At 47.1% G+C, this 18,227-nt stretch overlaps 1 protein-coding gene across 1 annotated transcript in view; it reads left to right on the top strand.

The window, feature by feature from the left end:
* Window positions 1-528: 528 nt before the first annotated feature.
* LOC138471868 (ficolin-1-like) overlaps window positions 529-18,227 on the top strand; it is a 507,702-nt gene continuing 490,003 nt past the window's right edge. Inside the window, exons 1-2 of the mRNA XM_069609727.1 lie at window positions 529-701; window positions 6,719-6,832. Coding sequence (XP_069465828.1) covers window positions 623-701; window positions 6,719-6,832 — 193 coding nt within the window. The 5' untranslated portion in view covers window positions 529-622. The remainder of the gene's footprint in view (window positions 702-6,718; window positions 6,833-18,227) is intronic.

Here is an 18,227-nt window from a genome sequence, read left to right as displayed (position 1 = left end):
ATGTGCCTTTAAAATAAAAGACCCCTTTTCGACCCCTTGTCCAAAACAAAGGTTCTTAAATGGAGCATTACTTTAAACATAGAGCTTGATAAGCCCTAACTGTGAAGCCCCACCAGTGTGGGCAGGTGGTATTTTGACAGCATGGCCTCTAAGACATGCACACAGAAAAGTCCTGTGGCTGGAAGCAGCCGAGCCCTCGTTACTTCGTTCACTCAAAGCAGAAAGATAGCAGCAGATAGCTACAGGGCCCAGGGTGATGGCACAGACAGACCATGCCTCGCACGCACTAGCTCTGATTGCATGTCGAAGAAAAGTGGTGGGAGAGAAGGGAAAGCCAGCCGCTCATGGTACTGCAAGCCACAGGAATGTAAATACATGAGAAACCGATTATTAGCAGCCAAATAGGGATTTCATTTTGAAATCTGGAATGTGGAGGAATGTGGAGGAAGGAAAAAAATGCAGACGGAAGCTCTACCGAGGAAGGGGGGGTCTGGGGGGCGGTGCAAGGGGCGGCGGTTGGGGGTGATTGAAGGAACAGCTAGCGAGCTCCGGGTTACATGCACATGTAAGAGAACAGAGCAGAAGGTGCAGTGCAGCGCCATCACTACGACCAGCAGCGACCATGAGAGGGTTCGCAAAGCCAGCTGTGATCCTTGCCCTCTGGGCTGTGACAGTGTGCCATGCTGAAGACACCTGCCCAGGTGAGTAGACGACACATCAGCTTACCTTTTGGCAGTGCCCTCTGCACTTCTTGACAACGAATCTCCCTTGCTTCATTTCATTTGCAGTGCAATCAAAACCTCGTTTTTCAAAATTGGGTCGATTACAGAACCCAGTTAAATAAAAGTCTATTCATGGTGACTTCTGCATTGGTACATATTCAACCATGCATTCATTCATGCATGCACACACATGCACTGATGTATGTATTACAATGCACACAGAACCACCTATACATGTCTGGTATACAGCACTGCTGCTGGCCTCATGATGATGGAAAACACTTTGTAATCTCAGTCTAGCACTCTAAAAGAAGGGATGCTTTTTATATGCCTTGGGCAGCCCTGTTGAATATTTTTTCACTCGGAGTGATTCCCGTTAGTGGGAGGGAATCCATCCTGTTACCAGTCTTTATGAAGGGACCTAGGATGGACCCCTCAAACTTCGACCTGTTGGCAATGCTTTTTTTAAGTGCCGAGATTTTTTCCTCCCTTTTATTGAGGAAATTGAAGTCATGGGTGGAGGAGAAACAGCTCTTAAAGAAACATCAAACTGGTTTTAGGTGTGGTCACAGTATGGCCCATAATATATGTGTCCTACAGTGTATTGCGGAGGATGTATATCGTCAGCCTGATTGCTAATGATATCTTTGTTTCATTGATTATGCAAAAGCTTTTGACTGCGTCTCTATGCCCATACTGTGGAGTAAGTTGGGTGGGTTGGGGTTTAGACTACCGATTACTTCACCTTTTTACACTGCTCCACTCAGAGATGAAAGCCACTGTTAGGATAAGTCAGGCAGGCGACCTTACCTACTCTATCCAGACAAATCAGGGCTTGAAGCAGGGGTGCGTAGTGGCACCCCTTCTATTTAACATCGATGTTGTGGATATGGTAAGGCACTAAGCAGATGCCAGAACAATCCTCCAACCTTGCATGTGGTTGGCATATGCAGATGGGACGGTTCTCCTGGACCTTACCGCCATTGGACTCCAACACTGGATTCATGCCCTAAAAGATAATGCTATAGTCAAGAACATGAAAAGAAATGTAGCAACGCCAAAGATCTTGATATTGGGGGGAAAGGACCAGGAGCAAGTCCACTTTTTCTTGGAAACTGGCAAATGAGACATTGGACATAGTTGAGAGATATATCTACTTTGGCTGCCCAATTAAATCTCGCCCGTCTTAAAAATATTTGGGAGAGTACATCATGCCACTGGCGTTGAGGAAGTCAAAGGCCTGTCAAAAAGAATGTATTACCAGCAAAAGAGGTGGGGGTAGATTTTTTTTAACACTGAAGGGCTTCTTACTATCTACAACAAAAGTATAATACTGGGCATACTGTATGCCCTGGAGGCAATGCCCACTGCCTGCTCGTCGTGTCTAGGCGCTATTGAGAGCAAAATACTGCGCTCCATATTGGGTGGGTCCAACACTGTTCCAATTGCAGCCTTACGATTGGAGCTGGGGCTAAAATCCCTCACATCACTATGGGCCCTCCAGTGTACCAAATTCTATCTCAAACCTATTTTGTCTGGTACTGCTGGAGACACCATGCTGAGCCAGACGGCTCTACATTTTGTGGGGGTAGGGTGTGTACCCAATCGGTTTGGCTGTGACTTAGAAAAATGTTCTTTTTCACATTTAATTGAGATTGGCTTGACTGTGGATTCTATCTTTAGCGCTCCCAACATGCATGTTATCTTGAAAAATAAGGCTCATGATTGGGATTGATGAGTTTGTTTGGATAAACTCTACAGAAAAAAGCAGTATACTGAATATTGTAAGCAGGGCTTTAATGAACGGCTTCCCTGACTAAATTATGCTCCTCCAAGTTACGGAGATTTGTAATTTAACAACATTTTACCTAACATCTGAAGAAAGACTGCATACTAGGCCAGCAGGCAATAAAAACTAGCCATCATTTATTAACACAATGCCCAATGCTGCGGCCCCATTACCTGAAGTTTTACATGAAATTTGTAACAACATAGGATGGGATCCAGTCAGACCAATATTGGAGCACTATTTTCTGCGCAGACCTTCTGGTGATTGTAGCTGCGGCCTATATTGTATGGAGAGAAGTCTTGGTACGGTTCGATGTTGGAACCTAGATTTGTAAATATACATTGTCATTGATAGTCTTCACAATAGCAGCTTTACATATATGTGACGAGGTAACTAAAACCTGTGGAGACCAATTGGGATAGATTGTTGATATCAAGGGTGAGAGTTATCTGGGCCATTTGTTTCTGCTCAATAAAGACCTTTATGAACTTTCTTTAGTCTGGCGTGAAGTGATGGAAGGTATTTGAATTTGCTTTGAAATCGTATGTAATTGATGAAGATGAATTGCATTTGAAATTAAGTGTAGTTGTAATAGATTTTTTTTTACTTTTCAGGTTTATTTTATTGCTTCTATTTAATGAAGATGAATGTGTTTGTAATGAATTGTATTTGTTATGATTGTTTTACTGTATTTTAAGATGTTTATGCATGTAATTCTGTTTAATATGGTGTTGAAGGTTGATTTGTCTAACCAAAATAACACTTAATAAAAACAAAATGTACAAAAATATATTTGAACAATGGCCTGATACCTGGTAATGTGACTTAGCCACCAAACATGTGATTGACATAACGTGTCCTCTATCACGAGGATGGTCCTAGGCAGGGCATCATTCTCAAGTGATCCAATTCTGTCTTCCCTACTCCATCTCCTCATAGTCTGTCTGCATTTCTTTGACTTTGAAAAGTGAGGACCAGACAGTGTACATTAAAAGATGTATATTATGTGTGGGGTTGGGGCTGAGAACTAATAGTTATTTTACAAGTAACCACATTGAGAGACACCATTGGATCCCGAGAACAAAGACATGCATTGGCAAAGCCAATATGTTTTAGCTGTCATATCAACTGCAGCCTCATATTCCCAAAAGTACCAACATTTTCCTGGCATAGTCACCATTTGGCAAAGCATCGCCCCACATTAACGCCTTCTACCATCACATGCCACGTGCAGCCTCAAATTCCCCAAAAATGTGCTGTGTAAACCTTCCAAACAGATCAATATATTTATGCATAGTCTTGCAGGGAATCATTCAGTAAGTTTAGTCACACCAGTGCCAATCTTTCCGGACATCTACTAGCAATACAGTAACATCCAAAGGTGTACAACACATTGCCCACAAATGGTAATGTTGCAATTGCTAAGAATGGATTAGCAGCTAAATGCTTTCGAGTTGTGGAGTAGATCAAAACATGAGGGTTTACAAGTTTGCCTGCCTAACAATATCTTGACTACATAATATGTTCAAACCTTTTTTAAAACTGCTTTTAATTATTGTTTTTCGTTAAATCAATGTAGCAATCACCACTGTGCCAGGGGCCATCGAGGGCTTTTAACGGCCTGCCAGCCTGAATTTAGGCATGCCTTGCACATCCCACGTCAAGGGGATGATAGCTATTCGCACCCTGGGGATCTGCCCAGGGTGTGAATAGTTTTTTGCAAGAGAGATTGGCTCTGCACATATTGGGCAAGCCCAATCTCCTGTGAAAATAAACAAAAGAAAATGGCTGACACCATAGAAATAGAAATAGGAACATGTCCCTTTTCTATTTCCATGGTGCCGGTGGAGACGGGAAGGAGCACCGGAGACGGGAACTGGTACCCCCAGTAGGGAAATTGGGACAAAACGTGTGACCCAGGAGTGTTGTGGGGGGCCTGCTCCTGGCATCCAGCAGGCCCCAGTGTGCTATAGGACATCAGAACCATTGTGGCCCAGTGCCTCTGTGGGTTGGGGCCTGCTATGGACATCCAGCAGGCCACCGGGTGCTATGGGGCATCAGCACCATCTGGAGTGGGGGCAGACCAAACCATGCCTACAACCATGCAGACCACTGCCCCCGTCCTGGCATGAGGGTCCCACAGTATCATGCTCTGCAGGCCTGTGCTCCCACAGTGTGGGCCTGCAGGCACATGAATGAGGCATGCACTCAGTTGTTCCTCTGTGGGAGTCTGCCACCGTTCTGGTGCAATGTTTCTACAGCGGCTCTTTTTATTAGCTTGGGCCATGACACAGTCATTGCCCATGTTAAAAGGGCAATACACAGGGGTGGGACACATTCCCTTAAAGGGGCAACACACTTGGGAGGGTCACACGCCACACTCCTCCTTTTCCATAACAAACAAACAAATGTCAATAAAACATAAACGAAGCCCTCCCCCTGTTATCGAACGATATTACTTAGGCTACTTCTGGGGCAGGGTAATGGTTGGTGGGTGGGTTTCTGGAGCAGTGCACTTGGAAAGACAAATGTACACTGCTGAAACAGCCTTTGTAGCGATTCAGCAGTTGCACAAAAGCACCTATAAGCAGCTGGTTCTAGTATAACTCATTTGGAAATACTCAACTGGGATTTATACCCGGTAACGTGTCTTCAGGTGTAAAACATGGGGCAGCACAGTCCAATTAAGGCAATGGCGGGATCCACATCCCTCTCACCTTCTACTATATTCATTTGTGGCATTTGGATTTTGGGATAGTGGATATGTATACATGCACTTACATATGCATACCTACATATGGAGTTACATGTATATATGTATTTATATATCTATGAATACATGTATGTTCACACACATACACAGGCACATACATATGTATATATGAAGGATAGTCCATTTGAGCCAAGTCACACATTCCACAACACCACCTAGAAGCAATCGCTGGAAGTTCATTTCCAGTTCTGAGCCACATCAACAAGGCATTGTAGGTTTTACAATTAGCCCAAATGCAAGCCTTTTTTCTCCAGGAACTTGTCTTTATCTTAGAGGGGAGTGCCTATTCATACACAGCTCAATCAACAAAAATAGACAGTTTGCAAGGCTGTCAAGACAACATACCTGGTTTCTCCCCTATTGGGGATCATCAGTGCTTTATAATCTTGACAGCCTTGTGGTTGGAGAATTGGGGTATGTATAAACAGCACCAATAACGTTTTGGTGGGTTTGCACCACACATTTCCGTTTTTAACTGTGGTGTTTACATGAGGCATCCCTTTAACGAAGAGATGCAGGGATTATGACCCTCACACCCCGGTGGAGCTGTTGCTCATCCCTGCATCTCTTTTTTAAAGGGATGCCTGGTGGGGGCGGCACCCCCCATTTCTTCCCTAATGGTGGCGCTGAGCGAGAGCTTCAGGCTTTGGAAAAAAAGCCTTGACTTTTAGCAACCTTGCTTTTTCGTTCATAATTGTGGTGCCACCCCAGCCAGGTGTGGAGGCCCTGCTCCTTAATTATGTAAGAAAAGGCATTTCTTTCTAAAGCCCGAATTCCACAACACTACCTAGAATCAATCGCTGGAAATTAATTTACAGTTCTGAGCCACATCAACAAGGCATTGTAGGTTTTAAAATGAGCCCAAATGCAAGCATTTTTGCAAGCGAAGGGAGAGCTTCAGGCTGTAGTGAAAAAAAGCCTTGGCCTGGGCTTATCAGCTGGGACTACCTGGGAGTTTAGGGAGCCCCCGCAGTGCTCCTTCACATGTTTCAGACACTGCCAGGGTCTGCTTAAAGCCGTGGTTATACCACTATAATAGTGATAGTGCAGAGGGGTGAGATGAAAAGGGAAAAAAACGAAAATATCAGAGGATGTTGTGGATTAGCTACCAAACTAAAAGACAGCAATGTTTAGCTGCTCTTAGGCAGGAGACATTTTAAACTATGTTAAAAAGACAATATTAACATCTTACCTTTAGGATGAAAATACTCGCCTGAGCACTTAAGGGGTTGAAAGGGAACCAAGCGCTGATACCCACCTGAGCCATTTCACTTTTCTATGCATTTCCAAAATGTTCATAAATGTTTGGCCGTTTTCCCAGTACACACATTTGCTTTTTTAAATGACCTAGGGTTTCTCACCACTATAGCATGGTCTTGCTATATTTGGTGTATTCTTCTTCTTGCGTATGCCTAAAATGTATTTTTTCTTCAGAGGTGCAGATTGTTGGCCTTACTGGGAATGAGAAACTAGCCATCCTCCGGGGATGTCCTGGGAGTCCCGGAGCAGAGGGGCACAAAGGAGCGCCCGGAGACCCCGGGACAAAAGGTACGTTCTGAAACAGGAAGTGAATGATCACTGGAATTTGTCTAGTGAGTGTGTCTTTCTTTTCATGCGTTATTGGTGGGTGTGGTTGCTGCATTCCCCATAGTCATTTGCAGTGGTAGTGCTTAGACTGGACTGGTGAAATGGATCTATACGCGTCTTTTGTCAAGACTGCCAAATTAGATGCAGCCCATCCAATTTAAGCCGGTTCCATGTAATAATGTCCCCGCAGTAAAGTCGCCGGTTTTTGCAGAGACTTATTACATTGAACATTTGGGGGACAACCCCACAACCCCTGAATTTTTATTATTTTTAGAAGGGGAGCATCCCCGCAACCCGTCCCCATACATAATGTTACCATATATAATGTCACCAATGTATGGGGACATCATTACCTGATACCTTTCAGCCATGACATTTCCTGGCTTCATTATCACGGCCTTGAAAGTACTGAGGTAAATAGCCCCACAAGGCGTGCTCTTTATGCAATCGATGTGTACGTGGCTGCTGCTGAAGAGAAGGACGTCAGCATCAGGAACTAATCAGAGAGCGAGGAGAGGTGAAGGAAAATGAGACTTAGGGAAGCTGTGGCAGGTGGAGTAGTTCTGTGTGGAAGAGGACTGCAGGGAGGCAGAAGGATGAATAGCCAGCTGGAAACAGGTGACCGCATAGGCAGAAGGTGGAAAATCCAGGTAGCGATTTGTTGGAGAAACACTGGATTAAAAATCAAAATTAAAAAGCACAAACACGTACGAAAACACATGCAGGGAATAAGTGGCTGTTGACGGGTGGGGCTGAGAGCGAATTTGACAGTGTGGAGAAGAGCAGGATTGTTGGTCATCAGGAGATTGGGTCTCACAACTTTAGCAGTGCAGTAACATGTGTATGTTATTCCATTGTCTTGTAGTGGAGGATTTACTCCAGTGTCATGCTAGAGGTAAATCCTACACTCTAATGCCAAAAATATGCTGAATTATCACGGTAACTCCGCCTGTGATGGTTCCTCCATTTTGCTTGAGGGACTTCCTGCTATTTTCTACCATACTTATAATTGACGAAGAAGGCAAAATGACGGTAATGGTGTTACCACTACCTTTTACCATGGCTGCAGGTTCGTGATGTCTTTAAACCAGCCAGTCACTGATGAGAAAAAATGTGCCCAGCTATAAGGGTGTTAAACCAAGACACTTGTGATGAAAATGCATTAAATAAGAAGGAAATACATACTGGTGTTAGAAACCTATTCCATTAACCGCCCCCCACCTAACATCCTCTCGTTCTGAGATGTGACACAGCTCCACTAGAGGTGATCAGGATGTTTGGGGCACTGCATGACAAACATTCACTATTTTTCTGGCCAGTCAGTGCACTGAAAAGAGCCAGGGAAGCTGGCCAGTGTGATGCTGGAAATGCATCAGAGGGACAGGGCCTCCGTATCCTTGTCCTTTACTGCTTTTCATCATGTTCTGTCGTGTTTTCCGTGCAGGAGTTCGTGTGGGACTCCTGGCAGTGCAGCTCTCTCTCTTGGTTTGGTGAACAGACCCATGGGATACCCTTATGGCACCCATGGGTAGGGGTGCAACCCTGTGCCCCTAGTGTATGTTTTTGGGCACCTGTGGGTGTCCCACAGAGCAGGGTACGGGCTGGTGGCAGCTCCATGCTGAAATGACTGGTGCCCTGAGTGTCCTCCATTTTGGGATGCCCAGGCCCTGTCATTGGAATCGGTAGATTCCTGATGGAGACAAAATGGCCCCCATGGCCTCTTGCCTTCCATCGCCTGTTACCTTGATCTTCCCGAATTCCCGGGAAGCCGTGCCTCTGTCCCTTCCCCCTGACTGGCTGTTGGGTGTAAGTTCCATAAATGGTAGTGTGGGGAAGTGCTGACCAGATTGGCTGGAGCCTTCCCAGCGACCGTATGTTGTGGGTACGCCTGTGTGTGGGACCTGGGTGAATGGAGTGTGTGACGAATACGCATTCTATGTTGTGGGTGTCTAGTATCTGGTGGTTGACACAATGACTGAGACAGCCCTGCCTGAAACCGGTATGAATGCAGTATGAAGTGTTGAATTGCTCGGTACTTGTCCCAATACATATAACTTGTTGTGAGTGTCTGGAGAGAAGTGAACGGCCTAAATGCACTGTGTGCCTGATTGGTTGCCTGCCTGCATGAATGCCCTTTGTAGTGATTGGATGCTTCAGTGTGACCCAGCGGAATGAATGGGAGATCAACAGTATATCTGGGGACCTCTCACTGCTAGGAAAAGTGTTCAGAGCTGAAGTCCAAACTACACAGAGTAACTGGAGTGAAACTGACGCTTGACCTTGAAGCCCTGCTGGAAGAGAAGAATTGCTGTTGCTCTCCTTCGCAATCTGAAAGCTGCTGTGCCTCCATGGACTGATCCAGAGAGGACCGGGTAAGGCGCCCTCTTCCCGAGCTACGAGGGACCATCGTGCACCAGCAGATATTTGCCAAAGCTCCCTGGTAGACAGACATTTGATAGGCTGCCGAACCGATACGGGGACTGCTGCGGAACTCCAAAGACAAGCACCCGGACTGTTGTCCACCACTGTCGACGACCGCCGTTGCCGACTGGAGCCGCCGTGCTCCCATTTGCCTAAGAATTTTTTTGATCCAAGGACGCTCTCGTCCGCATCGACGCCGCTGTATGCTGCTGGAGAAGGCCTGACCGTCGACGTGCTGAGGAGCATCCGCCGGTGGGTTTCCCACCACCCAAAGACCACAGAGACGCCGACGACTCGATGCCCTTGCTGGGCCACAGTTCATCAAACTCTTTGCGGTGCAGAACTATCGACACTGAGGTGCCCCGCACGCCACTTCCTGGCAAGACGTTTACGCTTCCCCGTCAACGAGCACCGCTAGGAACGAAACGGCCACTTCACCGTCGTAGCTCAACCTGTTCTCCGCCGGACGTTCGACGACCCGTGACTCCTGCCTTAAAGGGAGGGCACTCAAGAAGGGCCGTCTATTCCCTGACGCGGAACGCTACAACACCAAGGTACTTTGGGGTTGCAGAACTATTGGAAAGTCTAGTGTGACCAATATATGGACTGGGCTTGTGATACAGCTTTGCTTTACAGGTTGCCCAGGTGGGGGGATCTCCACACAGAACTGTGTCTAGTTATCGGGGCCAGTATTCTGCCAATTGCTCAACCATCTTGCTTTCCTTCCTCTCTCTACAGCTGGCTTCCTCTTTATTCTGATCTCTGTGTCATTCTGACCGTATGCACTTTAATGAAATCTAATAACGTTAGTTGTACCACTTTAGAAACTGTATATATTTACCATTGCTGATTTTCGGAGTACAAAGTGAGTTATCGTGATATTGTATATACCTTTGAACATTAATTATACAAAGACTGTGTTGTAACCGATACAGTGTGTGGACATTCCTTTGTGGGTGCTTGAGGACTACACTGTACTCAAGAACCAGCTCGCATCACCTCCTGAGAAGCTAGGCCTTGATTACTCGACCACAACTACCAATAATAGAGAATCTTGGCTGGGGTCCTCTGTGCCTCTCTTCTACCATATAGAGAGCAGAAGTACAGATACCCCCCACCGGCGTCTTTACACTGGCGGCAGCAGTGGGATGCTTATGGTTTTAAGAATCAGTGTATAACCGTGCCACTTACGAAGGATATCTGCACTTTGTTAAATTAAGGTTTAGTTGTGTACAAGATAACTGCATTACAAGCAATGGAATCTATTGCGAATGGTAAATTGACTCGGGTGAGCTTAGAGGCTCTCCAGAGTGCTTGTGAAGCCAGGGAGTTAGACTTTGTGGATAAGTCTAGGGCGGAGCTGATAGCTGCCCTGGTGGACTACCAGATCGATTGTGAAACTCTTGAAGGGGGGGATGCAACCAATGAGGACTCTACCCCGGAGGTTGTCGCCGAAACTGATTCTGGGAATGCCACCATTCCTGCTGCCTCTGTTCCGAACCCCAGCAATTCTTTAAAGCTTGAGTTATTGAGGATGAAGTTGGCCTTTGAATATCGCAAGTTGGAACTAGATGCTGAGCTTAAGAAAGAGGAGTTGGCACAGCAAGTGGAGCTCAAGAACCGGGATCTTAAGCTAAAAGATAGGGATCTTGAACTCAAAGATAAGGACCTTGAACTCAAAAACCGGGACACTGAATGTCAACGAATACAGCTAGAGAAAGCTCGAGTGGAGACTTCAGCAAAACCAGTTGAGAGTGCCAGGTCCCCAGCAACCAAGTTTATGAAAGTTTTGGTTGGTGTGTATGCAGAGGGTTCTGATATCCTCCAATGGATTGAAGCGTTTGAAATGGCTTGTGCAATTCACGATGGTGATAAAAGAGATTGGGCTAAGTGTTTGTTAAGCAGAGTGCCTCAAACGGGATATGACTGTATTCTGAAACTGAGTGTGGAAGAAAGGGGTCAGTATGAGTGCATGAAGTCTGTTTTAATCTCCAAGTTTGGCAAAACGCCTACCCAATACCTTAAACGGTTCAGGTATTTTAAGAAACAAGAGAATGTGTCTTGGATTGACTGGCTGAGTGCTGCGCACATGAACATGATGGGGTGGATTGATGGTTATAAAGTGAAAACGTTTGTTGAATCGTCTCACCTCTTGTTTGTTGAGCATTTTTCAGAAGCCTGTTCACCAGAGCTGCGTGAGTATGTTGCTGACCAGAACATTTTGGACCCCTTCAAGCTGGCTAGGTTGGCTGACAAGTGGGTCTCCCACCGGGTGTCCCCTAAGGACTCCAGTGGGTAGGACAAGGACAAAGAAAAGGGGGCCTCTCAGAAAGCTAAGGAGTCCCAAAAGCAATCACAGCCGGGTAAACCAAAACCTTCCTCTCCAAAGACCCAAAAACCTAGTGGGGATAAGCCTGTTGTGGGTGGGAGTAAGAGTAGTGGACCGCCTGCTGCAAAGCAGGGTCCCAGTGGTTCCAGTACCGTACCCTGCACTCCTGGCACTTGTTGGGATTGTGGGGATCTGGATCACCGAAGGGGAGGGGCAAGTGTAAGGGTAAGGCACTTGGAGTCCAGGCTGTCAGCCTGACCTATCCCTACTCCGTACCTGAAGTGGAGGCCACTGTCCTCCCCTCCTCTACTGGGATCACCTTCGGTGTGCCCGTAGAGATTTCCTTAGTGTCCTTTGGGCCCTGGGACCAGTACGCATAAGTACTGGCGACTAGCCCACAAAACACTCGTAGGTTTTTGAGAAGTGTCCTCTTGAATGGCCAGCCTTCTACTGGTTTGAGAGACACTGGGGACAGCATGACAGTGGTGGACAGGACCCCGCTCAAGCCAGAGGACTATGTAGGTGCTCCTCTGAGAACCACCAGGTTAGCTGGTGGGCCTCCCAAATTATCACCTGTATCCTTAGTCAACATTACGATTGGAGACAAGACAGCGAAGCTTCCGGTCCTGGTTCAGGACAACGTGCCTGCGAACATTTTGTTGGGAAACGATTTGGTCGAGTTGGGGATGATCACGGATAGTCTACCCATGGCTGCTGTGGTGGTCACCCGATCGTAGGTCACACAGGGTCCGGCTGAGAGCCCGGTACCCTCGCCGATGGGGAAACCCAAGGCGCGAAGGAAACGGAAGAGTAAGAAGGACACTTCTGTGGAGGGAGCTCCCGCTCTTCCGGCTGTTCCAACAGCACCCATTGGGATCCATGCTCCGGACGGGCTGGGTCCAGTGGTGAATCCCATCTCAACTCCTGTGGGAGAAGAGCCAGAAGACTTACCTGTGGGAGAGTCTCTCAACCCAGAGGATCATCCCGACCTTCAATGCTTGTTAGCTGAAGGGGGACCCTCCCGGCGGACTTCTGTAAGGGACAGAGAGAGTGCCACTCTCTCGAGGGTCTGAGGAAACAGGCCCTGTCCCAGGCACAAGGAGAAGTGCCTAGGACATTCCGGATTTATTGGGAGGGTGAGCTCCTTGTTAGTGAGCCCACTAGGCCTGAACCTGGTGCCCTCAAGAGGTTGGTGGTACCCCAGGTTTACAGGTCCTCCCTGCTGCAGTTGGCGCATGAGGTGCCCGTGGCTGGTCATCTTGGTACCAAGAAGACTAAGCAGAGGCTCTCTGCTCATTTCTACTGGCCCCGGATGGGAGTAGAAGTGGAGTCCCACTGCAGGACCTGCACAACTTGTCACTTGTCTGGCAAGACTGAAGGCAGTGTCATTGCCCCACTGCAGCCGTTGCCAGTGGTCAGCAAACCGTTTGAGAGGGTGGGCATAGGCATTATCAGTCCCCTTGACCGTCCCACGTCAGGTGGACATCGGTTCATCCTGGTATTGGTAGATCAAGCCACCAGGTACCCTGAGGCTATACCCCTTCGGACCGTAACTCCCAAGGTGGTTGCCAGGGCTCTCCTGGGCATTTTCACCCGTGTTGGATTCCCTAAGCAGGTTGTCTCTGATAGAGGATCCAACTCATGTCGAGTTACATGAAAACCAAGTGGAAAGAGTGTGGGGTAAACTATAAATTCTCCACCTCTTACCACCCCCAGACCAATGGTCTGGTTGAGAGATTTAATAAAACTCTCAAAGGCATGCTAGGTGCTTTTTTTAGAGAGGCCATAAGGAAGAAGTGGGATCTTCTCCTGCCATGCCTGCTGTTTGCCTACAGAGAGGTACCTCAATAGGGTGTTGGTTTCAGCCCCTTTGAGTTACTCTTTGGACATCCCGTGAGGTGGCCCCTTGCCTTAATCAGAGAAGGTTGGGAGGCCACCCCTCCAGGTCCCGCCAAGCAAGTGGTGGACTATGTGTTAGGCCTCAGATGGAGGTTGACACAGATGATGGGTCAGGCAACGGCAAATCTGTTACGCTCACCTGGTATCCACAGGGATGCCACTCAGCCGGGTTACTCGCTGGTATACTTCTCAGTGGTGCCCAGATGTGGTATGCAGGGAAGTTTCTGCCTGAAAATACAGGAGGATTGTGTTCAAGACTGGCCGACCGGGGTAAGTATTCTCCCTCCACCACTCTATGATTTCAGCCCCTTTGGGGCCTTCTCCTCACCTTGTGGTAGAGTTAGGTGTGCTCTCCGTCCTGCCTTCTTTGCAGGGGTGTGTTGTCTTTCGTGGGCGTGTGCGGTCCAGTTACTTCACTGACACCGGCCCGTTTGACGTCGTTCAGGTAGGTCTTATTGCTGTTCTTTAATATTGTTGCTATCCTGCATGCCTTTCTTTGTTTAATAATGTCTCTTTTTCTCCCTTAGATATGCAGAGCTTCAGCGCGATGAACTGGCTTGGTTGAGCCTCGCTGGCAAATGATAGCGCATTAAGAGTGCTATGATGCGGTAAGTAAGGGCTATGCGCAGCGCTGCGATGTCTTGCCTTTGCTAACCTGTTTTTCCTCTTTCCTTGTTGGTCGCAGTGTTCTTCAGCGCGTGTGGAATTTCCGTAGTGGTGCCAGCCGAGAGGCCACCAGCCAGGTAAGCCTTTACAGCAGTTCGTAATTTGCAATGTCTCTTATGCTTTCTTTAATATTGCCTCTATCTTCCTCTTTCAGGTCGTTCAGTCCGGGAGGCGTGTGGATTCAAGGAAGCTGTTCTCAGGATCTGCGAGAAGCTAAAAATGAAGACTGCAGGCAAGATGCTGCTGCTAACGATGTTCCTTTTGTCACCTTGCAGGTTCTGCTTCTCCGCGATTCGTGGGTATAGCTGGACACGGTGAGCGTCACGTTGCAAACTACAAAGTAACGCGAAGTGTGTTGTCTTGCTCGGGTGTGGTTTAAATAGCCCCAACAAAATAGTCTAGGTAAAGTATTTCCTAGGCTACCACACCCAAAACACTAGACCGCATAGCTTGGTTCAAGGATCCAAGCTATGTGGATGCCTCCATGTTGGCAGAGAAACACAATAAAGTCGTTCCAAAGCACATGTTTTTCATGGTGTATGAGCCTGGCGCCATAGGCGCTAGGACTGGCCCCAGGAGGGCTTTTGAAGAGGATGCCAGGCTCTAGAGGCCCGAGTCCTGACTCCACCTGGCCAATGGGTTTGCCAGAGGGAGTTTTGGGCGAGGGTCATGACAGCACTCCCCCCTAAGGCCCCTGCCACGGTGTTCCTTCTGTCTGGCCCAGGTTTAGTTGGGAAGTTCCAATGGAATTTTCTGATTAGACGTGGTGCGTGGATGTTCGCATTGGGCTCCCAGGATCTATCTTGTGGTCCAAATCCTTTCCAATCGACGAGATAATATAACTCGGACTTAGAGTATTTAGAGTCCAGGATAACTTTGACTTCGAATTCTGGTTCTCCGTCAATAAGTATGGGCTTAGGTGGTGTCCCAATCCGCGTACCGGGTTGCATTGGTTTCAAGAGGGACACATGAAATACCGGGTGGATTCGTAGATTAGGTGGTAAATCCAGTTTCACGGCTATTGGTTTGATAATTGCCTTAATGGTATAGGGTCCTAAGTATCTGGGATGAAAGGTCTGGGTTCTCTTGATGGGTACGAATTTAGCGGCTAACCAAACTTTGTCTCCTACTTGATAGTTAGGGGCCTTTTTTCGTTGTTGGTCGGCAAATCTCTTTTGTTTTTCTTAGGCATGAATAAGATGTTCCTTCGCCTTTTTGAAAGCCTGAGTGATGGTTGTGTGTAGAGTCTTTACCGCTGGCATTTCCAAGCTGGCTGGAAGGTCTAGTTCAGAGGTTTGTGGATGTCTGCCATAAAGGGTATATTAGGGTGTTTGTCCCGTGCTTGAATGCAAGGAATTGTTATATGCATATTCGGCTATCCATAGTAAGTCTTTCCAATTCCTTTGTTCATGGTGCAGCATGCACCGTAAATATTCCTCGAGCGTCTGATTGGTTCTCTCGGTTTGGCCGTCCGTTTGGGAATGGTGACTGGTAGATAGCCAAACGTCGATCTGTGCCATAGCACAACATTTTTTCCAGAAATTAGATACAAACTGGCTGCCTCAATTAGAGACCAGAACTGAAGGGAAGCCATGTAGCTTAACAACGCCCTCCAGGAATACTTTTGCTAATGTGGATGTGTCTGGGAGGCCTTTGAGAGGAATAAAGTGTGCCATCTTTGAGAATAAGTCCACAACTACAAGGATGGTGTTGAACCCTTGGCTGGGAGGTAGATCAGTGATGAAGTCAAGGGAAAGAGTGTGCCATGGAACTGGAGGAATGTCCAATGGCTGTAGGAGACCAGATGGTTTTTGTTTCTGTGATTTATTTTGTGCGCAGACACCACAGGATTGAATATACTGAATGATGTCCTTAGGCCAGGTAGGCCACCAAAAGTTCTCTTTAACCTTAGCTAGGGTTTTGGTGATCCCAGGACACCCTTCGATCAGTGAATCATGATAACTTGAAATAATATGGTGTTGTAATTCCTTCTTGGGTACATATAGGTGATCCCTCAAAAAGGGTAGATGGTCCTTGATGGAATATTTTTCTCCTTGAGTTTGCCATGCGAGGAAAGCATCAGGATTAATTGTCAGTTGAATTTCTTTTCGTAATTCTGCTTGTGTTAAGGTTATCGTGATACCCAAGAGTTTGTCTTCAGGTATAATAGGTACTGGGTCTGGAGTTATATATACCATTTCTTCTATCCCCATACGAGATAAGGCATCTGCCTTTCCGTTTCTGACCCCTGGTCAAAACGTGATTATATAATCATATTCGGCGAAGAAAAGGGCCCACAGTAATTGCCGCGAGGACTGGGCTTTGGCTGTTTTGAGATATTGCAGGGTTCGGTGGTCTGATTTGACTGTAATGGTGTGTCTGGCCCACAGAAGATAGTGCCGCCAGGCTTGAAAAGCAGATTTGATAGCCAGGAGTTCCTTGCCCGTGATGGCATAATTAATCTCTGGACGTGAGAACTGTTTTGACCAGAAGGCCACAGGATGTAGTTAGCCGGTTTCCGGGTCTCACTGCGATAGGACAGCCCCATTGCTAGACTGGACGCATCAGTTTCAACGACATAAGGGAGGTCTGGATGAGGATGTCGCAGGATTGGAGCGGAGGTAAACCTTCGTTTAAGTTCCTGAAAGGCTTCTTCTGCTTCTTCAGTCCAAGCAAACTTTTTATTGTTTTTTCGTGATAGTACTGTGATTGGGTGCACAACCTGAGAGAAGTCTGGGATGAACCGGCGGTAGAAGTTCGCCAAGCCCAGCATGCTTTGTACCCCTTTCAGAGATGTCGGTGAAGGCCATTTCAGAATGGCATCTACCTTGTGCACATCCATTTTGATGCATCCTGGAGTAAGGATAAAACCAAGAAACTCTACTTCAGTGACGTGAAAAAAGAATTTTTCAAGTTTTGCAAACAAACGATGTTGACGGAGCTTGGTGAGGACTGAACGAACGTGCCTGACATGATCTTGTTTCAAGGCTGACTGCACTAAGATGTCATCTATATATACTAAAGCGCACACATCAATTAACTCCCTCAAGACGTCATTCATGAAATATTGGAATGCCGCAGGAGCATTGCATAACTCGAAGGGCATGACCTGATATTCAAACAAGCCGTACTTAGTACGGAAGACGGTTTTCCATTCATCTCCGTTTTTGACTCGGACCAGGTGGTACGCTCCTCGAAGGTCCAATTTGGTATAAATCTGGGCATCTTTGACTTGGTTTAGCATCTCAGGGATAAGTGGCAATGGGTAGCGGTTCTTCACGTGATCTGGTTCAATGCGCGGTAGTCAATACAGGTTCTCAAGTCCCCTTCCTTCTTCGGTACGAATAACAAAGGACTGGCTGCTGGGGACTTCGAAGGACGGATAAATCCGTTTGCAAGGTACTGGTCTAAATAGGATTTCAAATGAAGATTTTCCGGTTCTGTGAGAGCGTAGATCCTGCCACAAGGGATTTGTGCACCAGGAACAAGGTTGATCTGACAGTCAAAGGGCCTGTGTGGCGCAATGTATTGGCTTGGTCCTTTCGGAGTACATCTTGGAAATCATGGTATTCACTTGGCAAGGTGTTAGTTACTACCAGGGTTGATACTGTCGCTCCGGGAGTCATGGGGATACAGACGTTGGGTTTCTCCGCTTGATATTAGCAGGCAGGGGAATCAGTCACCAGGGAAGATTAATTTTCGTGCCCGCCAGTCTATCAAAGGGTTGTGAGCAACCAACCATGGCATCCCTAGTATTAGCCTGAACTGAGGTGCCCTGATGAGATCAAACGAAATAGACTCCCGATGTCCATCCTGGCACAGCAAGGTTACCCCGGCTGTGCACTGGGTTACTGGTCTGGAAGCGATTTCTGTCCCATCCACAGTTGTTACCTTGTCCATAGTTGGCTTAGAACACAAAGGAAGCCCCATCTCTGCTGCCAGTTCTTGATCAATATAATTTACAACTGCTCCGCTGTCGATATATGCTTCAACGGCATGCATTCTTGATGAACGTTGGTGGTTAAGATCACTGGTATTGCA

Source organism: Ambystoma mexicanum, chromosome 8 (genome assembly GCF_040938575.1).
Source record: "Ambystoma mexicanum isolate Mex_15411 chromosome 8, UKY_AmexF1_1, whole genome shotgun sequence".
NCBI classification, from domain to species: domain Eukaryota; kingdom Metazoa; phylum Chordata; class Amphibia; order Caudata; family Ambystomatidae; genus Ambystoma; species Ambystoma mexicanum.
The sequence above is the reverse complement of the archived record's forward strand: the minus strand, read 5'-3'. Positions and strand labels throughout refer to the sequence as shown.